Consider the following 26,669-nt stretch of genomic DNA (forward strand, 5'->3'; position numbering starts at 1 on the left):
TTATCGTTTATGAAAGTTGGGACGTATGGGTTTGCATTTGCTCTATGTTTATTAACATAGAATAGTAAGAAAATTCTGACCTCTTAAAGATGAAGTAAAGTCTCCCTCTTTAATTGTACCTACAGGTAAGCCTATAGTAAGGCTTACCTGTAAGTACTGTAAATATCTCGTAAACTTGCATTGTTTGGGAGATATTTACTATATATGCTGCCGCTGATGCCACTGGTGCATGCGCATTGAAGAAACAGTCCACTTGTGCAGTTTCTTCAGGACTCGTGACCGGCGGCACCCACGCACATTCGCGGGAATGACATCATCACAGCTCAGGCAAGGAGGTTTGGGGCCACTCTATGCAATTCCATTGCGCAGTGCAGGTGAGTATAACATGCTTGTTATTAAAAATAAATAAATAAATAAGATTTTACAATCAGTTTAATGTATTAAAAAGGTTTCAGTCAAGTCTGCTTTTCTTGAGGCTTTACCTGTTAATGGGGAACTTCACCCCCATATGTTTTTTCCCTCTTACCTTTTTTTGCTGTTGTTATGAATAATTCGCATATTCACCTGCCCAGAAAATCCAGTGTTGTCTTTGTAACCAGGGGACAGACTGGACTACAAAAAAAAGACAGCAAACAAAAAGTTTTTTGAAGTTTTTGGTGGTGGGAGGTGGAGTGCAATGATGCCCAGGGCTGTCTTTAATATTGATTGGACCCTGGGCAAAAATGTTCTTGCCCCCCCCCCCCCCCATGCAATTTCACTCTCCACTTGCTCTGAGACATACAATAAATAGCGACTAGACTTAAAAACAGTTTACTGTAGCAGATCAGGCAGCAATTGTGATTGGTTGCCAGCAGTTACAGCATATCATTAATGATTACTGACTGGTTGCTAGAGGTTACAGCACACATTACGGCTCACTGATTAGTTGCTAGAGGTTCCAACTAATTATTTCTGCTTGTTAATTGGTTGCTAGAGATTACTGTACAGTATTACTGCTCACTGATATGTTGCAAGGGGTTACAGCACATCATCTCCTCACTACAGGATTGCATGTCCTACATATGACTTCCGCCTTTATTTACATATCAATACAGCGGCTGCAGCTATTTACTTATGAATGCCACCGATATTTACATATGCATGCCGGTTATTTACATGTAAACACAGGGTCTGCAGGTGAGTCATATGTACACAACAAGGCAGAACTGGGCAGAATTAGTAGCAGCACTTCACACTGAGATATCGGGGGACAGCACCGGACTAAAACTTCAAAGGACAAGGGAATTTAAACTGGGATAGTTTGCAAGTATGACAGGGCGCAGCTGCCGATTTTGCCCTGCCTTAAAGACAGCCCTGATGATGCCTAGCGCATCTGGTGAGTGAAAGCCTGCTTTAAGTGCTTGTAGGCTCTCCTTATTTGTTTTATCCTCCAGACCTTTCACCATTTTTTATACCTGTCTCTGGACTTGTATTGTCTTATAAATATATCTTTTTGTTAGTGAGGTCTCCAGAATGGGTCACAGTATTCTAAATGAAGTCAAACTAAAGATCTCTATAAGGGAATCAGGACCTACTTCCTTTTGCTGGTGATTCCTCTGATGATGGCACTCCAGAATTATATGCACTTTCCCTGCTGTATGGTTGCACTATTTTCACATTTTAAAAATATTTGAAATAAGAACACACACACTACTGTAGTTCTGATCAGCACTGTACCCCCTCCGCAGGGACCAGCTGAATTTTGTTGCATGGCTGGTCCTGTTTGTGACCAGTTGATCTGCTGATCGATTGCTCATGAACAGGCTTATTCATTCTGATAGAGGAGGAATCTTACTGTCAGAATGCAATGACACAACGGGGAGGATTCCATCCACTTCGTATGTGTGGATAGGGGAATCTGTTCAGTTTTTTTTAATTCAACTCCCCCATGTATGGACAGCTTAAGTGCATTATTTTGCATTTAAAAACAATATATATATATATATATATATATATATATATATATATATATATATGTATATATATATATATATATATAGTGTGTGACTTTAATGATAGGTCTACTGATTAGCAAATGGGAGGAGTGCTGCAATAGCTGAACTGTAGCATTCATAAAGGATCGATGAGGGACTTGTTTAGCAATCAGAGAGCACAGCGGATGTTGTTACAGTATATTATCAGAGTTTATACCAGTACCACATGGGTTTACACTGATGCAGTGCGGGTAATTCGCACAGGAATAGCAGCACATTTCTGTACGAATTACATGTGGTGTCTCTGGGGTGTGATTTGAGCCATAGGGGGTTATTTACTAAAGGAAAATCCACTTTGCACTTCAAGTGCACTTGGAAGTGCATTCACTGTAGATCCGAGGGGGACATGCAATGAAAATAAAAAACAGCATTTTAGCTTGCACATCATTGGATGATAAAATCAGCAGAGCCTCCACTCATTTCATATCTACCCCTTAGATTTAGAGCGACTGCACTTCCAAGTGCACTTGCAGTGCAAAGTGGATTTGCCTTTCGTAAATAAACCCCATAGATTTGTATGACTCAATTTGCATTGCATTTGCACCAAACTTGTACTGGACCCTCGGATCGGAGGGGTGTTTACACCCCACCAATCCGTTTCTGCAAAATCGCACTGCCTTTTGCAAACTGATTGCGGGATGTTGTTAACTTCACATACACTCCGCAATCATTTGGTGTGAATTTGCACCGCATCTGGTGTGAACGGAGGCTGATAAAAAACAAAATGGATACAAGAGATGTTGTTTACCTGAAATGACAAAGATTTGTTTTTATGAACCAGTGGAGAGACTGTTTTTACTAGTAGAGGCTCAAAACTCTGTGGAACAGCACTTTTATTTCCAATGACTTCTAAAACCAAAATTCTGAGTCAAAGCTAAACATCTTGCATACTTATGGTACAAATGTGTATAGCTTCAATTCTCCATTGAAAAGAGGGGTCTATAGCATTAACGTTGTTACTTTTTGGCCATTTCCATACTAATAAAAACTCTTGGATTAAAAAAAAAAAATAGGTTTGTTTTGTATTCGGTTTGTGTAGACAGACAGTGCAGACCATTTATCATGCAGTATTTTACTACAGTTTTCTATGCATTGACTGCCCTAAAGGTCAGTTGATCTCCCTGATGAGCACAAGTTACCTTGCTTTTGTGCATTTTATGTTTCTAAAAACATACAGAGCACCATGAACTTATTTCCATGAGGAATACAAATGCCTGACACTCACCCTGCGTTTCCTAGTAATCCCCTTTATATTAGCTCTGAGTTCTGTAAGTGAAACATATAGGAATGGTTCTGATCTAAGAAAAGTAATGCAGAACTGCGTAACAACCCATAACTGCATAAACTTCAAACATAGCACCATACACATTGTAAATATGCAATGCAGATAAGCAGATCACTACATGTTCTTTATTATAAAAAGGCCAGTGTTGTCCAACTTAAATACAAATACAAGTCAAGTGGAGGGCCACATCTTAAGCTACAATTTTTTTTTATTTTACAGTTTCTAATTCAAAAAGATCAGGTTATAAAAAGACATGCATATAACAGAAATAATCCCCTTTCAGTAAGCGTCATCCTCAGGTACCCATTCACTTACATGTGTATTACCTCTGTACCCACCTTTCACACCAGCCTGTAATGAAGCAACATGTTGCCACAGACCTGGCCTTGCAAAGGAATTTGGTAAGAGGCAGCAATAATAAACCTTATACTATACCCCCTTCATTGGTGTCAATATCGGCAATAATATCCCTCAGCATTGGTGTCAGTTTTACCAATAATAATCCCCCTTTCATTGGTGTCAGTGGTAGTGTCAGCAATATTAACTCCATGGGTCAATTAAGGAATTTACATAGTATGTTCAGTATAGCCTATACAACAACTCTGTGAAAATATCACATATATTATTTATTCTTATCTTTTTAGAGCCTGAAAATATAGAAAAGGACCCTGCGTTAAAGCATGACAGTGCAACTTCTGCATCTTGTCCAGTAAAGGATTTGCAAGAGAAGAAAACCACAAAGACAGTGAAACAACCACAAGTTACAAATGCCAATGTTCTAAATGCCAAAAAATATAAAGGACGTAATCCTTTAGTTGAAAAAAAAGCTGAAATAGTATCAAATCAGCATGACATTGAAAAATATCCAGCATATGTTCTTGAAGATGTAAGCAATGTTTTAGAAAACATAGCTAGACTATGTAATCCACCAAAAGATGGGCTGTCCCAAGTACATGAGGCACCTAGCACACAATCAAATGTGTTCAGTATTGTTTCAGATGGCTCAGAGATTTTAAACATCCTGGCTCCAGATCTTATATCAACAGTTGACCAAGATGCAAGCGAGGAGATGCAAGACAGATTGGAATACCTTGAAGAAAACCCCATGCTTATGCGAAAACAGCTTTTAGATGAAGATGATACACAATCGGTTACCACATCTGATGAGTTCGATCAGAGAGATAGCAAAACAGTAGAAGAAGAAAATGTGACAATCACACCTCCCGATAAATCTGCTCATGACATCGATTATTTTGAAAAGTTTACTTTGATTGATACCAAAATACCTATTGATACCGAATTACAAAAATTAAGCCAAGAGCCTGACATAGACCATGATACAAGAATAGAAAATGGTCTTTCTGTTGAAAGAAAAGCATCCCCCGAAGAGGACTACTATATTCTGCATAATCTGGATGAATCTTTCTATGGTGTGTCCTTTGATAACCTGTCACACCATGGAGCTGGTCCACCATCAAACCTAGATGAAGATAAATGTAATCAAGATAAGGAGGTAAAGAAAACAAATGGAGCGACCTTATTTAATCCAGATGAAGGCGTACTGACCAAATCGTTCCTTTTCCCCACTTCTTACCCAATAAACCCAGAGCTTTTAGAGGAGCCTCCTGCTTTGTCTTTTCTTTACACGGATCTTTATGAAGAAGCAAGAGGATCTAAAACAAAACAAGAGCATGACCGCTCGGATGCAGAAAGTACCACTTCTCTAGAATCATTTCATAGCAGAATTTCAGATGATGATGGCACTGGAATCTATTTTGAAAAATTTAATCTGAAAGATGAGCTCCCAGCCGGTGCTGAGCAATCTGACGAAGAAGAGTTTTACAGCGATGAGGGCAGTGAAGAGGAACAATATTTAAGCTATGAAGTTTTGCCCAAAGAAAATCTGGAATCTGAAACTAGGAAAGATAAAGAAGACACACCATCTGCTTTTTCAAAAATACCTACAAGGGAAACGTCAACCAGGGAGCTTCCTATTTCACTACAACGTGAAATAGATTCTATAAATTTGTTGCAGGAAAGTGTTAATAACAGGGAAAAGGTTGACACTATAAAAATAGAAGCACCAAAACCTAACATTACAAAACAGAAATGTATTGCAGATGAGGAAGAAGTTGATGAGACCCTGGACTATGTCATCATTTCTCCAGATGACCTTGAAGAGGATGACGTTTCTTTGAAGGAAATCACATTTGAAGACCAAGAATCTTTAGAATGTGGGAGTGACTTATTTCTGGATTCTGTACAAGAGGCCACACAAGAACAGGACAATTCTGGCTTTGTGGTTATTGACCAGGAGATGCCACAAGATGATGTATCTAAGGAGGTATCTGAAACTTCTCTAGAAGAAGATAAAAAGGCTCAGATTGACACTTTCTGTAACACTTGTGAGATTCCTATAGTGGCTATTGATAACGTTTTTGGCGATCACAAAAACCATGAGGTTACAACTTTGGAAAATGCTGTGAATTCAATGACGGTAAGTCTTTACCTTTAAAAAAACAAATGCACATAATGGTATGAAAGTTTGCAAGATTAACTGTCTGAGAATCTGAATAAGTCTGTTTGAGTTATACAATAAAAAAGGGTGTCACTTAACCACTTGCCGACCAGCTCACATACATTTACTGTGGCTCTCCTGCTCAAACCGACCTACCTGTACGTCGGTCTGTACAATGAGTATAGCGAGCACACGCTTGCCCCCCCATGTGCCGCGGATGCGTGCCGCAGGGGCATGCCACGGGGGCATGCCTGCAGGTCCCACAAACTCAATGTTCACTGGCAACCCACAATCAGTGTGTACAGAGGCAGGGCGGGGAACTTCCTATGTAAACAAGGAGATTCCCTGTTCTGCCTAATGACATGTCAGAGATCTTCTGTTCCCAGTGATTGGGGACAGTGATCTCTGTCATGTCCCAGTAAGCCCATCCCCCCTACAGTTAGAACACACCCAGGGAGCACACTTAACCCCTTGATCACCCCCTAGTGTTAACCCCTTCCCCGTCAGTGTCATTTATCCATTGATCAGTGCATTTTTATAACACTGATCAATGTAATAATGTCAGTTCCCCAAAAAGTGTCATTTGGGGTCAGATTTGTCCACTGCAATGTCGCAGTCCCGCTAAAAATCGAAGATCGCCACCATTACCAGTAAAAACAATAAAAAAATAAAGTCCCTAAATCTATCCCGTAGTTTGCAGACGCGATAACCTTTGCGCAAACCAATAAATATACGCCTATTGCGATTTTTTTTTTACCAAAACTATGTAGAAGAATATATATTGTCCTAACTGATAAATATATTTTTTTTATATATATTTGTTTTGGATATGTATTATAGCAGAAAGTGAAAAAAAAAAATTTTCTTTCAAAATCGACGGTCTTTTTTGTTTATAGCGCAAAAAATAAAAACTGCAGAGGGGATCAAATACCACCAAAAGAAAGCTCTGTTTGTGGGTAAAAAGGACATAAATTTTGTTTGGGTACAGCGGCGCAAGACCACGCAATTGTCAGTTAAAGCGACGCAGTGCCATATCCCAAAAAATGGCTTGGTCTTTAAGGGGGCAAATTCTTTCGGGCTGGGAGTGGTTGACTATCAAACTTTTTGCTTTTACTGATTGACTAACATGGTTTAACTTTTCGCTACTACTCTGCCAGATGCCGTAGCCGATGACTAATTTGTACACTTTGTTTTTTAAGCTTCCTCACTTACTAATAAACAATAATAAATAAAATCTGTGTAGAGATAAATATTTACTCTGCCTTTACTAACCTCCTCCTAAAATGCTAGTTGCCTGGCATCCTCTGCATGCGGTACTTTTTGAGCTACTCAACTCAACCAGAAAAAGAATGCACAAAATCAGAAATATGAATTTAAATATTTGTTGAAAATTACCTACACTGGCAAGAAAAAGTATGTAAACTGGTTTTCTGCAGTAATTTCCCATACATTGTGATCTGATCCTCATCTAAGTTACAACAATAGACAAACTATGTGCTTAATCCGATAACACACAAACAATTCAAATTTCAAGTGTCTTTATTAAACACACCTATTAATTATTCACAGTGCTGGAGGTAAATGTAAGTGAACCCTTAGGGTTAATACTGATCAAACTTCATTTGGTAGCGATGACTTCAAGTAAGCACTTTCAGTAGCTCTGGATTAGATCTACACAACATTCAGGTGGAATTTTTCGACCATTCTTCTTTACAAAACTGCATCAGCTCAGACACAATTGTAGGATGTCTGGTGTGAACGGTTGTCTTAAAGTCATAACACATCATCTCTATGGGGTTAAGGTATGGCCTCTGTCTGGGCCGCAAAAGGCGCATTTTCTTTTTATGAAGCCAGTCTGTGGGGGAATTTACTTCAGTGCTTAGGGTCATTGTCCTGCTGCAACATCCAACTTATACTAAGCTTCAACTGGTGGACAGCCACCCTGACATTATTCTGTAGGATATTTTGGTAAACTTTTTAATGTTCCTTCTACCATACTTGACTGATGTTTTGATGTTGTTAAACTGTGCCCTTTTTGCACCATAAATAGTGCTGATTAATTTTCCTTAAGGCCCCTTTCACACGGACGATCCGTTCAGGTCCGCCTGTCAGTTTTTCAGGCGGACCTGAACGGATGCTCCATAGAGGTCTATGGAGCGTCGGATGTCAGCGGTGACATGCGACCCGCTCAGATCCGAAAAAGTGTGACGGAGGAAAAAGCTATTTTTCCATCCATCATTGGATCAGATCGGGTGATGACGGACACTGTGGTCTGTCGTCACCCGATCTCCCATAGGGAGAGCGGCGCTGTGGCAGGTCCGTTCCTGCGCAGTGTGCAGAGACAGACCTGTCATCTTCCCGCTCAGCGGAGATCGCTCCGGCGATCGCCGCTGGGCAAGCGGATATCCACGGGGCAGATCAGCACTGATCCGCCCCCTGTGAAAGGACCCTTAAAGTTCAACTTTTCCCAGTAACGTTGCAGTTCACCAAGGCTCTCTTTGGCAAACTTCAGGTGTACAGCAATATTTTTTTTTTTTGGAGAACAGCAGCTTCCTTCATTGTGTCCTGCCTTGAACACTCTGCTTGTCAAAGACATAAGTATGGTAGTCTCATAAACAGGGCTGTTTACCAGTTCCAAAAATATCTTCAAGCCTTTAGCTGTTACATGTGGGTTCTTCTTTACCTCATTGAGGATTCTGCTTTGTGGCTTGGGAGTCATCTTGGCCGGGCCCCCACTTCTAGGAAAAGTAGCCACAGTACTAAACTGACTCCATTTATAGACAATTTGTCTAACTGTAGACTCATGGATGCCTAAACACTTTGAGATGGCTTTGTATCCCTTTCCAGCTTATACAGATCAACTACTCTTAATCATATGTCTTCAGAGAGCTCTTTTTTGCGAGGCATGGTTCACATCAGCTGATGCTTCTTATGAACAGCAGTCATAAAATTTTTGAGTGTCTTTTATAAATCAAAGTAGCTCTAAATCACACCTCCAAACGAATTTCATTAATTGGACTCCAGGTGTGCAAACTACTGACCCCAATTAGCTTTGTCTATAGGTTCACTTACTTTTTCCTCCATCACTGTGAGGCTGGGTTCACATACAGTATGCTGCGACCGCGGGTCACAGCATGGGGTCCGGTTTGTCCCTGTTCACTGATTCAGGTGAAAATCAGGTCTAAAGTTTTGCCTAAATTTGCCCCTGAATCAGGACCAAAGACTCACAGGACCCTTTTTAAATGTGGACCACGGCCACCCCTGAGCTGCGTGAGCCAACTCCATTAAGAATCGGTCACACTCTCCTGTGATGCGAATTGGATGCGGAGAAACCCGCATTCAATTTGCATATCTGTGAACCCAGCCTGAATGTTTAATAGGTGTGTTCAATAAAGACACAATTCGAACTACAATTAGAAATGTTGGTGTTTTATCAGCTTAAGCACACTGTGTTTGCCTAGTGTTGTCAACCAATACAATTGCTAGGCCATAATTCTTTTAGCGTATTGCATGCTCCTTTCCTTTAAGCCCACTAAAAAATACATTTTTCAATTTTAGTCAATGAATTCAGTCTGGCCACTTTCTGGCTTTTCTAAAACTTTCAGGCGTTTCCATAGGAATCCTCCACAGGGATCTCCAAACTTCAGCCCTCCAGCTGTTGTGGAACTACACATCCCATGAGGCATTGTAAAACTCTAACATTCACAGACATAACTAGGCATGATGGGAATTGTAGTTTCTGAACAACTGGAGGGCCATAGTTTGGAGACCCCTGCTCCATACCAACCCAGGCACCATACTACTTGTGGATGTGAGATCTTGCTTATCTTTATGCGCTGAAGTTTTCTGTCCCTGCTTGCTGTTCCTAATGTCGCCTACACACGATCGTATTATCCGGCGCACTTGGTCCGGCAGAGCAGAGTCCAGCAGACAATCCGCCCGTCTGTGTGCTAGTCCGTCAGACTTTTGAAATGAATGGACTTGCCCACCACGGAGTAAAGTCCATTCATTTTGAACGTGGCTCCAGGTAAACGGGACTAGAGAAGGAAGTCAATGTCGCCGCCTCCATCGGCGAGATCGACACCTTGCGAGCCCCGTCACCTGGTATGGATTTAAAGGGGAAGCCCTACGCCGAAAAAACGGCATGGGGTTCCCCTCAAAGTCCAGAGCAGACCCTTATCCGAGCACGCAGCCCAGCCAGTCAGGAAAGGGGGTGGGGACGAGCGAGCGCCCCCCCCTCCTGAGCCATACCAGGCCTTGTGCCCTCAACATGGGGGGGTGCTTTGGAGAAGGGGGGCACTGCGGCCCCCCTACCCCAAAGAACCTTGTCCCCATGTTGATGAGGACAAGGGCCTCTTCCCGACAACCCTGTCCGTTGGTTGTTGGGGTCTGCGGGCGGGGGGCTTATCGGAATCCGGGAGGCCCCTTTAATAAGGGGGCCCCCAGATTATGCCCCCTACCCTATGGGAATGCGTATGGGGTACGTTGTACCCCTACCCATTCACCTGGGGAAAAAAAAGTGTACATAAAAAAAACACAACACAGGTTTTTTAAATACTTTATTAGACAGCTCCGGGAGTCTTCTCTTCTTCCGTCTTCGGGGGTCTTCTCACTGGACACCTCCGCTATCTTCTGCTAACTCTTTTACTAGCGGAGGAGCCCAGCTTTCTCCTTCGTTGCCGCCGCCGTCCGGGGATCTTCTTCCAACTTCGGGGGTCTTGTCCCGCTCTTCGGTTCTTCTTGCCAGGCTTCCGCTTTCTTCTTCCAGCTCTTTTACTAGCGTTGGTACGGTCTTCTGTCTTCTGTCACTGTTGCCGTCGCCGCCGCCGCCTTCTGCTTCTTCTTCTTCCTTCTTCCGATGTTGACACAATGCTCTCTTCCACCTTAATGGCAGGGACGCGTTGTGCGGTGACTTATATAGGAGCAAGGGCCGGGGTCACCGGTGATGTCACACGGTGACCCCGCCCCTTATGATGCTACAGCCCCAGCATACCCCGGGACTGTGACATCAAGTGGCGGGGTCACCATGTGACATCACACGGTTACCCTGCCCCTTGTCCTTATATAAGTCGCTGCACAACACGTCCCTGCCATTAAGACTGAAGAGAGCGTCGTGTCAACATCAGAAGAAGGAAGAAGAAGCAGAAGGCGGCAACAGAGATGGCGACAGTGACAGAAGACAGAAGACAGGGCCAATGCTAGTAAAATAGCTGGAAGAAGAAAGCGGAGGCCCGGCAAGAAGAACCGAAGAGCGGGAATAAAGCCCGAAAGTCGGAAGAAGACCCCTGGGCGGCGGCAGTGATGAAGGAGAAAGCCGGCTCCTCCGCTAGTAAAAGAGCTAGCAGACAATAGCAGAGGAGTCCGGCGAGAAGACCCCTGAAGACGAAAGAAGAGAAGACCCCCGGAGCTGTCTAATAAAGTATTTAAAAAAACGGTGTACCCCACACTCATTCACATAGGTTAGGGGGCCGGAATCTGTGCATCCCCTTATTAAAGGGGGCTACCGGATTCTGATAAGCCCCCCGCCCGCAGACCCCGACAACCAATGGTCAGGATTGTCGGAGGCCCTTGTCCTCGTCAACATGGGGACAAGGTGCTTCGGGGTGGGGGGCGCAGGGCCCCCCTTCCCCAAAGAACCCCCCCATGTTGAGGGCACGCGGCCTGGTATGGCTCAGGAGGGGAGGGGAGCTCGCTCGTCCCCACCACCTTTCCTGACCGGCCGGGCTGCGTGCTCGGATAAGGGTCTGCTATGAACTTTGAGGGGACCCCCACTCTGTTTTTTCGGCGTAGGGTTTCCCCTTTAAATCCATACCAGGTGACAGGGCTCGTGAGATGTCAATCTCGCCGATGGAGGAGGCGACATTGACTTCCTTCACTAGTTCCGTCTACCTGGAGCCACGTTCAAAATGAACGGACTTTACTCTGTGTGCGGGCAAGTCTGTTCATTTCAAAAGTCCGGCGGACTCCCGTCATAGTCTGGCGGATTGTCGACATTGGCTTACAGCAGAATCTGACCGGTGAAAATGTTTTCACTACTTACCCGTTTGTCATGAAGAAAAGGTATTCCCAGAACACATCCAGCAAAGCCTTTTTGCGGTTTCTCACACACAACAAGACTGATTAATTATTCTGTCGGTATGGAATTGTATTTAAAGTCAAACTTTTTTTTGGTTTCATTCTGGATAGAATGGTTAATGGTAAAAGCCTTGTCAGTTTTTTTTCATTTGTCATTTTTGTCCCATTTGAGAGATTTCCCTTTGATTCCTGTTTTATAGACATGACTGGAAATGAGAGGAAAGTTCTCCAAAGTGAGGTAATTCCCCTCTTGGACAGTTGTCACCTGAACATTGGGATATTCCTTCTCTATTGCCGTTCTGGTGGCAACATTTAAAAAAAGAGAGTAATGCCGCGTACACACGACCAGACTTTTCGAGGGACTAGGTCCGACAGACTTTCGACGGAGTTCTGACGGAGTTCTGACAGAGTTCTGATGGACTTTCCGAATGAACGGATTTGGCCACACACAATCACACCAAAGTCCGACGGATTCGAACGTGATGACGTACGACCGGACTAGAATAAGGAAGTTCATAGCCAGTAGCCAATAGGTGCCCTTGCGTCGGTTTTTGTCCGTCAGACTAGCATACACACGGATTTCTCGGTAGGAACTGGGTCTGGCGGAGTTCCGGTGAAAAAATTTGAAACATGTTCCATTTCTAAAGTCTGTCGGATTTTTGCAAATCAAAAGTCCGCTGCAGCCCACACACGATCGAATGGTCTGCTGGAATTGTTCCGTCGGACCTTTGATGTTGAAAAGTCCGGTCGTGTGTACGCGGCATAACTCTACCTAAAGGGGATGCATACAACAAGAAAAATCCTGAAAGGGGTTGCAACCCACTCTCTCAAAACCAATAAAAAAGTTTTAATTTTACAAATTAATGGTGAAGTTGCCATTTTTTGTGTTAATTGCAAGCTTAAAGCTTTTCAACAATAGAGACATGACATCTTTTCCACAATAGAGACATGAGTTGAAGCTGCACTAACTTCAATCATCCAACCAGTGCAGGCAAAAATCTTTTAAACGTTTCCTTGCAAATGATTGGGTATGCTTTGCAAAGTGAATTTTTCACTTCATTCAGAAAGTTAGATGGAAATTTACAAATTTGCAAAGTGAACATGCTCTGTCCCTTCAGTACATAAACTCCATTATGGCACAAAGTGAACCATGCAGTACATGAATAGGCTGTGCTAGGAATTGAGCACATTGCAAAGGTTGCCTCACATTCATATGTGCATACGCAGTTGGTTAAAGAAAAAGTTAAAATATACACATTTATATGAAAAACCAACATATTTTATGCTTCCAGAGTAATTTGGAGAAACTGCTAGAGAAGCTGCAAGAAAGCTCCTTGAAAACGGAAGAATTTGTTCCCCGGGTGGAGGCGTTGTTTAATGAAGTTGAAGTAAGTGTCTGATCATTTGACATATTTATATTGGAACAAATGTAGCTGTGAAAAGTAAAGCTGCATCTGCAAAAGTATCCTGAACTGATGGAAATAAGAAAGAGAAGGAGCACAAACAAGCTGATAAATTCATCTCTTCTCTTTTTATTCACAATGAATGGTTGAGAGGAGCTTTCAACTCCAGTGCCGTATATTACTATATCTATAGATCTTGGGTCTCACCTATATTTAAGAGGGATCAAAGTTTTTACCATGTAACTATAGACCTGTTAGTTTAACTTCTATAACTGGGAAAATACTGAAAAGTTTAATAGAAGACCACATAGATGAGTTCTTGCTGGAAAATAATAATATTTTTCATGAAAGACAGAAGTTGTCAGACAAATCTGATTTATTTTTATGAGGAGGTAAGCAGTGGCAGCTGGTGGTATATTTTTTTTGGTGGGGCAGCAAACAATCCACCCGACCACCCCCCCCAGCCAGTCGTCTGGTCACATGTAACCCCCCGCTGGTCAGTCAGCCACCAGCGCCGCACCTACCCCATCTAGGTCACGGGCAATGCTTCCTCCGGGCGGCGTCTCCACCTCCTGGTGCTTCACAGCAGCTTCCCCTGCATCTCCTCCCTCCTCTGCGGCCAATAGGATCGCTTCTCCTCTCAGCCAATTGGGTGACAATTATCAGGACCCCCTTCCTGATTGACTGGGAGACGAATCAGAAAGACAATAGCGAATATTATTTCACTATTGTCACACAACTGGGTGGGCTTGAAGCACAATGCTCTGTGCCCCGAGCCCAACCTTTTTTTTAAGCTTATTAGAGCCCCTGGCTCTAATAATATGCTTCTAAAAGAAAATAAAAAAAATTAAAAACATTGGAATCCATGCGTCAGGTGCCCCATATATAGATTAGGGGGCCGGATGCATGGATTAGGGAGGAGGCACCACTGTGCCCTGTATTGACGGGCTGCCACTGGAGGTAAGTAAAACCTTAGACAGAGGGGTGGCTGTGGACATAGTACACTTGGATTTTGCAAAAGTGTTTCATACAGTTTCCCACACACGACTAATGTGTCAGGTAAAGTCTACAGGCTTGGAAAAATCAGTTTGTAAATTGCTAGAAATCTGGCTAAAAGACCATATTTAGATAGTGGTTAATGATTCTTACTCTGAATTGTTTTGGATTGTTAGTGGTGTGCCCCAAGGTTCAGTGCTGGGACCCTTACTTTTAATATATTTATAAATGATATAGGGTCTGGAATTAAAAGTACAATTTCAGTCTTTGCAGATGACACCAAGCTATGCAGTGGAATAACGTCGTTCAGGATGTCTCCAACTTATACGCCAACCTCAATGCACTGTTTAACTGAGCAACTGTGTGGCAAATGAGGTTTAATGTTGGGGGTTAAGAATATGCATGCATCATACATACTAGGGGAAGTACAACTGGGGGGAATACATATCTGAGAAGGATCTGAGTGATCTGGTAGATCATAAGCTCAATAATAGCATGCAGTAACAAGCAGCGGTTTCCAAAGTGTTCCAAAGTAATTTCTTGTATTAAGAGAGATATGGACTGCAGAGAGAGAGAGAGAGAGAGATATAATTGTGCCCCTGTACAAATCATTAGTAAGATCTCATCTGGAATATGCAGTTCAGTTTTGGGCACGAGTTCTCAGAAAGGATATCGGGGAACTGGAGAAAGAGCAGAGAAGAGCAACCAAACTGATAAGAGGCATGGAGAAGCTCAACTATGATGAAAGATTACAGGAACTGAATTTATTCTCTTTTGAGAAGAGGAGATTAAGGGGGGAGGGGGGATATGGTCAACATGTATAAATACAAAAGGGGTCCATATAGGGAACTTGGTGTTGAGTTATTCATGTTAAGGTCATCACAGGAGACAAGGGGGCACGTCAGGAGGAAAAGAGATTTATCCCCAAATACAGAAAGGCTTCTTTACAGTAAGAGCTTTGAAAATGTGGAATAGACTCCCTCAAGATCTGGTTCTGTCCAGTTTAGTAAATTGCTTTAAAAAGGCCTGGATTATTTCTTTAATGTACATAATATAACTGGATACTAATATTTATAGATAAAGTTGATCCAGGGAATATCTGATAGTCTCTCGGGGTATCAGTAAGAAATGTTTCCCCTGCCGGAGTGAATTGTAGCATTCTTTGCTGTTTTTTTTTTCTTGCCTTCCTCTAGATCAACTGTGGGTATAGGATAGCGTATATGGGATTGTAAATTTTTTTCCCTTTTATCGTTGAACTAGATGGGCTTGTGTCTTTGTTCAACCAGGCTAACTATGTAACTCTTCAGCAATCACTCTTATATTCAGGTTGCTGATTTTACTGACATCATAGGAGCCTAGTGACCATGCAGTGGCCCTAAAAAACGATTCCTGGTTTAAACATTTTTAGATAATATTTTACTAGTTCCTTAAGCTTCCCTTTTGATGATGCCATGGGCATATATGATGGCACTGGATTAAGATGGATAATGGTGCTTAAAGTCATTTTTGTTTATTGATGCTGGAGACATTAAGAGAATTAGGAGAAAGTTAGTAGCTTCATATTGGGGGTCCCTCACATCAAGGATCTATAGAAAGAGGTCACAGAACACCAGCTGAGTATTATGAAAGTGACAGAATTCCAAAATAAATTATTTTCATGGAGATGAAGTAAAAAGAAGTTGACATGCTTTGGGGGCAAAAAAGAACAGGTAGTAAAAAAAGGTAATAAGAACAAAAGTCAAAGAGATGTCAAATAAATGCTTGGGCATAATATGATTTCCAAGTAGTCCAATTTGTAGGGAGTCTACAGCAGACAACTGTGGCACCAGCTTATCATATTGGAAAGAAAAGCAATATAAAAAGATATTCTAACTGATGTTTTTTCTGAGATCTGTTGGCCAGCAGTGTGGTCCACGGCCACACACGGCCATGAACATGTTGCTAATCAAGTCTTTCCAATGATGCTAATTTTTGTCTTTGGTCACCTTTGGAGAATGTTGGTCTAAAGTGAAGAGATACCCTTATGTTTCTGGGCGGATTAGGGGACTATGCGTATTATCAGTGACATTTTGAACTATCTTTATAGAAAAACTATACAGAAGGTGAGAAGAGTTTGGCAGAACAGAATGAAAAGATGATAGAAAAAGTGATTGCCCAGCACAAGGAAAAGAGGGAGAGCTTTCAGGAAGTGAAGAAGATGAAGATGGATTATTTATATGACCAAATGGTCAGTTTCCAGCAAAATGTGGATACAGCAAAAGAAGTCCTGGAGAAAGCAGCCAAGGACCTAGATGAACTGGATGCTATTGCTTTTCTGGTGGTAAGTCTTACAAATGTGTTTGTGGTTTTCCTTATTAGCCCTTGTACACACGGTCGGACATTCCGCCGGAAAATGTCAGATCGGACCGCGTTGTCGGATAATCCGACCGTGTGTGGGCTCCATTGGACTGTTTCCGTCAGAATATCCGACTGACAAAGTTTTAGAGCTGGGCTATAAAATTTTCCGACAACATGGTCCGATGGGACTTTGTCCTATCGTTTGTACAGAATTCCGATCTGACAAAGTGCCACGCATGCTCAGATCAAATTACGAGACCAAAACTATTGGCTACTTGCCACAACGTAGTCCCGTCACAATGAACGAACGTCATCACGTTACGAACGATCGGATTTTCCGACAACTTTGTCCGACCGTGTGTATGCAACACCAGTTTTGGACAAAATCCGACGGACAAAATCCGAAGGATTTTGTTTTCAGAATGTCCGACTGTGTGTACAAGGGCTTAGAGTTTTTAAAGGCTTGTGCAAGCAAAACCCATCAGTAGACTGCTAATTAAAAACATAATCAGACATAACAGTGTTTCGCCTGTTTGTACTCTTTTCTCCATATCTGTCAATCACTGACCAGTGACCACATACGTTGTTATCCTTGCTATCAGTAATAGTACATTGTATTCCAATCACAGAGAACAGAAGGCAGCAGAATAACACTGACTTGGCCACTTTAGTGCTAAAATCTTAGAATGTTCACCTTCCAGACCTTGCTGTAAAAATCATTTGTTTCAAAAAGGAGAACTACAGCCAAGGAAGTAAAAAACACAATTTGAAAAATACATGTGAATTGTTTTACCTGCCAATATATTGGGCTATGTTCAGTTGCTCTTGATATTCACTCTTTCTTGTCACACTGCATAGCCAGGATAACTACACTACTATTTACTATTGCATTTTCCCATGTCACGTACTTTTGGATCATAAAAGTTCATCATAAGCCCAGACTTAAATTCCAACTGAATTTACATGTAAAATAAATGATCTAAACTGAGGGTACAATAAAATAACCAATTGCAAATGTCTTAGCCCTTGTACACACGGTCCGACGGACCAAGTTTTCCAGCTGGGCTATAAAATTTTCCGACAACATGATCCGATCGGACTTTGTCCGATCATGTGTAGAGAATTCCGTTCGGACAAAGTGCCACGCATGCTCAGATCAAATTCCTAGACCAAAGCTATTTGCTACTAGCCTGAACGTAGTCCCGTCGTAATGAAATAACGTCATCACGTTCTGAATGATCGGATTTTCCGACAACTTTGTCCGACCGTGTGTATGCAACAGTTTCGAACAAAATCCGTCTGACAAAATCCGTCGGACTAAATCCAACGGATTTGGTTGTCAGATTGTCCGACCGTGTGTACAAGGGCTTACTGTTGAGTATGAGAAATTTAAAGTTATAGGAAACACACACTGTTTAATTTACATTGTCCCCTCTATTTCTGTATGTGGATGATGGTACTGTAAATAATTTAATTTAAAAAAAAATTGATATACAGCTGTCACTTGACCCAGATCTTTCCCAGCCTGTCCCCAGGGAAACAAAACCAGGAGGAGCTTCTAGTTCTCTGCTGCTGGTTACATGTTCAAAATAAAATTAAACGCCCTTTGGAATACAGAGTAAAAATAAATGAACAATATCAATGAACTGTTTTAAATTGTCATACAAATATATCTTTGAAATCAAATCTTAATTATTTTGTGGAAATATTATGGTGTGGGCAGATTTCTGCCATTCACCAGCTGTGTCACGCCCCTTCAGCCCATGTCTTACAATAAGAGGGATGCGAAGTCTCCATTAATCTACATGTAATATCCCTCCCATCACCATTGGGTCTAGCTGGTTTGTGGGCATGGAGGAGGAGGGAATGAGTGGTCTGCCATATACTATTGTGTATACACCAACATGTGTGACTCTATAGTCACATGGGCTGCTCAGATGTGATGAGCAATGCTCAGCATAGAAACTCACTGAAAACTGGGCATGTGCAGAGTTGTCACCACATCTGCAAAATCCCTAGCTGAATTGGGGATATGAACAGTAGGTGGAGATAGCAAGCAGCAGGATCAACCAGGTTTTTTGCAGAATACAGAAAATTAATCTCATAGTGACTGAGTGAGTATGAACTAGGTCTGCAACTATTGAAGACTGTGGGACCATTCACAAAGCTCAGCACGACTCGCACATGTGCAGTGTTAAGCCGGCTGTGAAGCTACAATGTTTCAATGCCAGTTTCCCTTAGTTAAGTTGCCGGTGCCTGGACCCGAAGCTCATTGAAGAATGCTCAGATGAGGACAGCGCTGGATCCCTGGACAAGTAAGTGTCCTTATAATAAAAGTTAGGGGCTATAGTATTTGCAGCTGCTGACTTTAATTTTTTTTGGGGGGAGACTGAAGCTCCTCTTTAAAGTAGTACAAAAAGCTGAACACTTTTTGTATGAATACAATAATTTTAAATATAATACACAATACTGGTAAACTTTTGCTTTAAATTGTAATTGTAATTCATTATATTACCTGCAGTCTATCAGCCTCCAGCTTCCCTGGGTTCAGAAGCTGATGTTCACTGCACAGAGCCCTTAAAGTAATTGTAAACATTGGATTTTTTTATTTAAACAACAAACTTGTCATACTTGCCTGCTCTGTGTAATGGGTTTGCACAGAGCAGCCCTGATTCTCCTCTTTTCGGGTCCAACTGCCTGCTGAGTTGCCCCTATAGCAAGCTGCAAAGTATTTATATTTAGACTCATTCACTTCCTTCTCCTGCCCAGGACTACATGTCCCATGAGGCATTCCTTCTCACACATTCACATTCACAAGTTCTCAGACACCTTCTGACATGTATGGAAGGTGTACTGAGCTGTATGTGTGTTGCACTGTATTTTCTGATATACATACAAATAATGCATTCTGTATGCATGCCAATTAACTGGCTGACTAATAATCACTAATTATGAAAATAGTGTTCATTATTATGTCAGTTAGTTGTTTCAACCTGTGACAGACCCCGTACTCAAGAAATGCTTCCTTTGTCCGGTACCACACAATCCAAGACCCCTTAGCTTTCCCATTCACCAGTCGTAGCTCAGTGTAGGGTAAAACATCAGACCACACCAATCTTGGAGTACATCAGGAATAACCTTTTATTTGAGATTTTTACACAAATATATACAGCAAGATGACAAACTGTAACCAGAAACCTAATTAACATGAGCTAATTATCTAATCCTTTAGACTAGTGGTCATCAACCCTGTCCTCAGGGCCCACTAACAGGCCAGGTTTTATGTATTACCTTCGGGAGATGCAGACTAGAATACTGCAATCACTGAGCAGCAAATTATATCACCTGTGATGTATTTCAGTTATCTTGCAAACCTGGCCTGTTAGTGGGCCCTGAGGACAGGGTTGATGACCACTGCTTTAGACAGCCTAAGTGACTAAGAGACATGACCTTTAGGACAGACTTGCTATCTCTTTTAGCTCAGAAGACACAGTCAACATTATCAACACAGAACTCCTTCACACAATAGCAAGGTTAATTAGAACAAACAACAATGGGTGAAAGACTCTTAGAAGCTGTAGCAAGCCAGACTAGACTCATTTAAATTATAGAAGACAACAGATAGGTGGCTGGAGTTCATGACATGAGCATCTAACAGTATGTGTCCCAACAGTATGAATCAGTCACTATTTGTAATATGGTAAATACAGGGTTCCCAGAGTCTGTGTCTCTTGGGGGGATATGGACCTGAATCCAAACTAACACCACCTCAAGGGTCCCCAGGCATACAGCTCTCTAATAACACCATTCCCCCAAATGCCAGGGCCCATGATTGGTTTGCAAGAGGCTAGCATTCAGTCCACCCCAAAAGCCTCTGTCCTGGCTAGGTCTGTCACACAGCCCTAGTAAGAACAGCATGTAATGCAGTATTATTGATTGTTTTTAATGATGTAGGTTCAGTCAGCACTGCGTCTTGGCTTAAGTCAACACAGCCCAGGCCTAGGGTATAAATAAAATAAATTAATAATAATAATAAAAAAAAGAGTAAAGTTCCCCCGTCCTTCCATACCTGCACGCAAAGGTGAACACGTGTGTTGGTCCCACACGCACGCAAAAAGCGATCGTCCCACACATGTGAGGTATCCCCATGAACATCAGATCATGGGCAGTAATTCTAGCACCAGAATTCCTCTGTAAATTCAAAGTGGTAACCTGTAAAGCTACGCCTATGGATAGTAAAATGTAGGTAGTTTGTCACCTCTGCACAGGCATGCGTAATTTTAAAGCGGCTGGGGTAGGCTCATTTTTAGTCTTGCCTAGTACAGCACAAAACCAAAATACATGACTGGGTTTAGTGACACTTTAACCACTTGCTGACTGTCCTATAGCAGTTTTACTGTTACAGGGTGGCAGCTCTGTGCTGGATCACGTATATATATATATATATATATATATATATATATATATATATATATATATATATATGTATATGTGATCCGGCTCTTCCGGGTAGGGCACGTGCACTTTAAAGTAACCTTTTCACTAATGAACATGGGGACTGCCATTGCTGACCTTCATTTCTGAAAAGGCTAGTTCCTGACATGTAAATAACCCTCTGGCTTCAGTACTATGAGTAACTGACCCAGAACAGGTGGTCAGACAAGGACCTTAAAGGGGTTGTAAAGTAATTTTTTTTTTTAAATAACATGTTATACTTACCTCCACTGTGCAGCTCGTTTTGCACAGAGTGGCCCCGAACCTGGTCTTCTGGGGTCCCTCGGCGGCTGTCTCGGCTTCCCCCCGCAAGTACTTCCCCCCGCATTCATGCGAGCTCCCTCGCACGATGAGAAGCACTTGCGGGAACGCTCCCGTGATGCAGCTGGTGGCTATAGCCGCTCACTGTATCACTCGGCCCCGCCCCTGGCGCGCCGCATCATTGGATGTGATTGACAGCAGCGCGAGTCAATGGCTGCGCTGCTTTCAATCCATTCACTCTAGCCAATCAGCGGCCAAGAGGATGTCGGGGCGAGCGCGGGACTTTCGAGGGGTCAGGTAAGTAAAACGGGGGGGCTGGGGGAACCGGCACTGTCAGATGTTTTTTCACCTTAATGCATAGAAAAAATATTTACCTTTACAACTCCTTTAACTTCTCTCTAACTTTCCTGATTTATGCGATTCTTTTTTAATGAGTGTGAATGTATTGAACATGAAGTACTAACATGACTAGCATTTTAACCACTTGGCCTTACCCCCCTTCGTGACCAGGCCATTTTTTGCTATACGTAAATACTGCGTTACTTTAACTGACAATTGTGCAGTCATGTATCGCAGTACACAAATTTAATTTACCTTTTTTCCCACAAATAGAGCTTTCTTTTGGTGGTGTTTGATCACCACTGGGCTTTTTATTTTTGCACTATAAATGAAAATAGACCAAAAAAAAACAATATTTTTTATTTGTGCTATAAAACGTATCCAACAAAAAGATTTCAAAAATCTAATTTCTTCATAAATTTAGGCCAATATGTATTCTGCTACATATTTTTTGGTAAAAAAAAAAAGCCAATCAGCATATATTGATTGGTTTGCGCAAAAGTCATAGCTTCTACAAACTATGGGATATTTTTTATTTTTTATTTTTTTTACTAGTAATGGCGGTGGCAATCAGCGACTTATAGCGGGACTGCAATAGTACGGCGGGCAATCTGACATTGACACTTTGTGGGAACCAGTGACACTAATGCAGTGATCAGTGCTAAAATTATGCACTGTCTCTGTACTAATGACACTGGCTGGGAAGGGGTTAAACATCTAGGGCGATCAAAGTGTTAAATGTGTGCCTAACCAGTGTTTTTTAGGGGTGCACTGTGTTGTGCTTTCACTAGGGGATGTGACGGTTTTTATTCCCTTTTTTGTAGGGAAAACAAAAACTGGCATTTTCCCACTGACAGAACAGAGCTCTGCTTTGTTTACATAGACAGAGCTCTGTCCTGTCTTCCGCCTTGCTGATCAGCGGGTTCTGCCAGTCATCCATTGTCCAGCATCCACTGATCAGCTTGTGCTGTGCAGCACATTACCCAGAAAAGCAGAATTGTGTATATACACATGATTCTGCACAGCCGGGTCACACTGTAGCAGTAAAGTGGTAAAGAAGGAGGTTAATATTTTAGTACTTTGTAAAAAACATGGAAGAGGTGAGAAAGGGGGTGAGAGAGAGAGAGAGGGGGGGTGAGAGAGAGGGGGAGAGATTGCGTGAGAGGGGGGTTAAAGAAAGAAAGAGGCGAGGGGGCAGAGGGGAGGTGAGAGAGAAAGAAAGGGGATGAGAAAGAAAGGAAGGTGAGGGAAGGTGTAAGAGAGAGGGGGTGAGAGGGAGGTGAAAGAGAGGGTGAGGGACGGTGAGGGAGAGGATGTAAGAGAGAGAGGGGGGGAGCGAGAGAGAGGGTGGGGAGAGGATGTAAGAGGGGGTGAGAGAGAGAGAGAGGATGAGGGAGAGGATGTAAGAGAGAGAGAGAGGGAGAGGATGTAAGAGAGAGAGAGAGGGAGAGGATGTAAGAGAGAGAGAGAGGGTGAGGGAGAGGATGTGAGAGAGAGAGAGAGGGAAAGGATGTAAGAGAGAGAGAGAGGGTGAGGGAGAGGATGTAATAGAGAGGGGGAGGGGTAAGTGAGAGAGGGGTGAGAGAGGGAGCGGATGTAAGAGAGAGAGGGCGAGGGAAAGGATGTAAGAGAGAGGGGCAGTGAAGGAGAGGAGTAAAAGAGTTTGAGAGAGAGGGTGAAAGAGAGGTGGGAGAGGGCGAGGGAGAGGATATAAAAGAGAGAGAGAGAGAGAGAGAGAGAGAGGTTGAGAGAGAGGGTGAGGGAAAGGATGTAAGAGAGAGGGGGTGAGGGAGAGAATGTAAGAGACAGAGAGAGGGGGGGTGAGAGAGAGAGGAGTAAGAGAGATTGAGAGAGAGGGGGTCAGAGAGAAAGGTGAGAGAGGGCAAGGGAGAGGATGTAAGAGAGAGAGGGGGGTGAGAGAGGGCAAGGGAGAGGATTTAAGAAAGAGAGAGAGAGGGGTGAGAGGGGGCGAGGGAGAGGATGTAAGATAGAGAGAGGGGGTGAGAGAGAGGTGAGAACGGGTGAAAGAGAAGATAGTAAGAGAAAGGGTGAGGGAGAGGATGTAAGAGAGAGAGGCGGTGAGAGAGGGTGAGGATGTAAGAGAGAGAGGTGGTGAGAGAGGGTGAGGATGTAAGAGAGAGAGAGAGGAGGTGAGAGGGTGAGGGAGAGGATGTAAGAGAAAGAGAGGAGGTTAGAGGGTGAGGGAGAGGATGTAAGAGAGAGAGAGAGAGAGGAGGTGAGACAGGTGAGGGAGAGGATGTAAGAGAGAGGGGGGTGAGAGAGAGAGGTGAGAGAGAAGAGAGTGAGAGAGAGGGTGAGGGAGAGGATGTAAGAGAGAGAGGCGGTGAGAGAGGGTGAGGGAGAGGATGTAAGAGAGAGAGAGGAGGTGAGAGGGTGAGGTAGAGGATGTAAGAGACAGAGAGAGAGAGGAGGTGAGAGACACGAGGGAGAGGATGTAAGAGAGAGAGGGGGTGAGAGAGGATGTAAGAGAGAGAGAGAGGAGGTGAGACACAGTGAGGGAGAGGATGTAAGTGAGAGAGAGGAGATGAGAGAGGTTGAGGGAGAGGATGTAGAAGAGAGAGAGGAGGTGAGAGAAGTTGAGGGAGAGGATGTAAGAGAGAGAGGGGGTGAGAGAGAGGGTGTGGGTGAGAGAGAAAGGGGGGTGAGAGAGTGGAGTGGACTCCCCTACCCCCCCATACTACACCAGGAGACCACCCCCAATCCCCCTAAAATTACAGCTTTTAGTTTCTTTGGAGGTGCCTGAATTGTTATATGGCAGGGATATGCAAATAGTAGACCTCCAACTGTTGCAAAAATACAAGTCCCATCATGCCTCTGCCTCTGGGTGTCATGCTTGTGGCTGTCAGAGTCTGCTATGCCTCATGGGACTTGTAGTTCTTCAACAGCTGGAGGTCCGCTATTTATATTTATATGGTATATTTATGTTTGTATGCCCTGATGTGTTGTTTTTGAGTATGTTATGTATGTTTTTTTCTTTGCCAAAATTAATAAAAACTATTTGGAAAAAAAAAGCTTTTAGATACCTGATGCCTGTAATGTACATGGATGCTATCAGCAGGGTTATCTAAACACTGCATTATTCGTGGTGAAGGAGTCAGTGCTTTGTTATGCCATCTAATATCACTGACTCCTTTCACCTTCCTGCTGCCCGCCGGCTCCCCTTCACCATCTATTGTCAGAACAGCGTTCCTCCAGCACATGAGACAGGATCGCTCTCGCATTGCATCGAACTGTACACACACACACACACAGTTTGATTACAACCCCCTACCCACATTTTCTGCTACAATTAGCAGTCCTTGGGGGAGATAAGGGGCGGTAATCAACTGTATGTGTGTGTACAGACAATGCCATGTGTGTACAGACGATGCCATTCTGTCAGCAGCGCTCCCCTCAATGTGGCGCCCCCCCAGTTTCGGCCCTGACTCCCATATTTGCTTCATAGCAGGTTTTTTTTGCAAGAAATTTATCTTTCAAATCCCTTTTTATTTACTGTTGTTTTTTTTTTGTAAGAGTTTTGTAAACTCTTGCACAGTGCAAGTATGTACCCGCTGTACGTTGCACAGCAGGACCCTCTAGCCTAACATAGATGCTGTGGATGCGCTTGCATGGTTTTGTTAACATTACAGCATCCCACATACTAATCAATGTAATTCTTTGTATTCACAAGTCATTATTTTATAATTTTGCGCTACAAAGCCCTTCCAGACATGTTACCTATAATAGACATTTTGTTTTCTATTTTCTAGGCTCATAATGACATCAATGGCAGGTATAACACCTTGTGTTTGTACTGCATGGGTCTTGTTTGTTCAGGAATGTAGATTGACTTTTTTACTGAAGTTTTTAAGATGGATTTCAATATAATAGAATGCATAATATATTTACCCAAAAACACAGTGTGCTGTGGATTGTTGTGTTCTTGTTTGCTTTTTTTCCCCAAAGTAGACACTTTTTAGCCACGTCAGTGTCATTTAGTTACCCACTGAGTCCATTTGCTATCCTGCTATTGAATAACAAAACTAAATTGGGGGAGAATTCTGTATATTATTGGGTATCTGAATATGCATTTCAGTCAATTCTTGTGTAGAGAGCTGCATACCACAATACAGAAGAATAAATTTGTCATAAAAGTTTAATAAATTTGTGCCATCCAGCTGGTTAGCTGATTCTTCACAGGGAGGTCACACAGCAATGCACATTATGGTGCCGTACAACAGACATATTTGAATATCTTTGTTAGAAATTTGCTTGTAGCAGCAAGTTTTGAAGTCAATGTTACTGGAAGGTGGTATGAAAAACTTTAAATGACATTCTACGGTTTTTGTTACATTTTTAACATATATTCAATGAGTTGCCAACAGGAAAGTGAAAAGTCCTGGGCCCTACTTGTTGCATACCTCCCAACTTTTTGAGATGGAAATGAGGGACACCTATCAGCAAAAATATGCAGGCATACTTTGTCATGCCCCCTTAAATGAGAACTGTAAAAAAAAACAAGATTAGTTAAACATCATTACTATTCCTTTATATTGGCTTTTGGAATTCCCAAATGCAGCAATTTAGAAATCAGATGAAAGGTTTAGCACTGGAAAACACTTTTTGATAGACAAAAAGTGAATTTTCTATACATCTATATAGATCAGACCAAAATCAGTGACAAATGAGGAGGAATGAGGGACAGAGGGACATTGCTCAAAATCAGGGTCAGTCCCTCGAAATCGAGGACAGTTGAGAGCTATGCTTTTTGTCATATTTAGTTTGAGTTGGTTTTGAATGGTATTGCCCTCAGTTATTTATATAAAACAAATAACAGAAGGTAATGCCTTTAATATCTAATTCCAGCTAAACGTTATTTTTTTTTCATTTTGGGTAGAGTATTGATGACTCTATCAGGTCTTTATTGC

General features: G+C 42.5%; 1 protein-coding gene across 1 annotated transcript in view; it reads left to right on the forward strand.

Moving 5' to 3' along the window:
• The window catches only part of CMYA5 (cardiomyopathy associated 5), a 112,929-nt gene that overhangs the window by 11,096 nt on the left and 75,164 nt on the right, over positions 1–26,669 (forward strand). Inside the window, exons 3-6 of the mRNA XM_077462604.1 lie at positions 3,963–5,815; positions 13,204–13,299; positions 16,397–16,630; positions 25,512–25,534. Coding sequence (XP_077318730.1) covers positions 3,963–5,815; positions 13,204–13,299; positions 16,397–16,630; positions 25,512–25,534 — 2,206 coding nt within the window. The remainder of the gene's footprint in view (positions 1–3,962; positions 5,816–13,203; positions 13,300–16,396; positions 16,631–25,511; positions 25,535–26,669) is intronic.

Source organism: Lithobates pipiens, unplaced genomic scaffold (assembly GCF_037356315.1).
Source record: "Lithobates pipiens isolate NorthernLeopardFrog02 unplaced genomic scaffold, aLitPip1_a1.2 Scaffold_3, whole genome shotgun sequence".
NCBI lineage: Eukaryota > Metazoa > Chordata > Amphibia > Anura > Ranidae > Lithobates > Lithobates pipiens.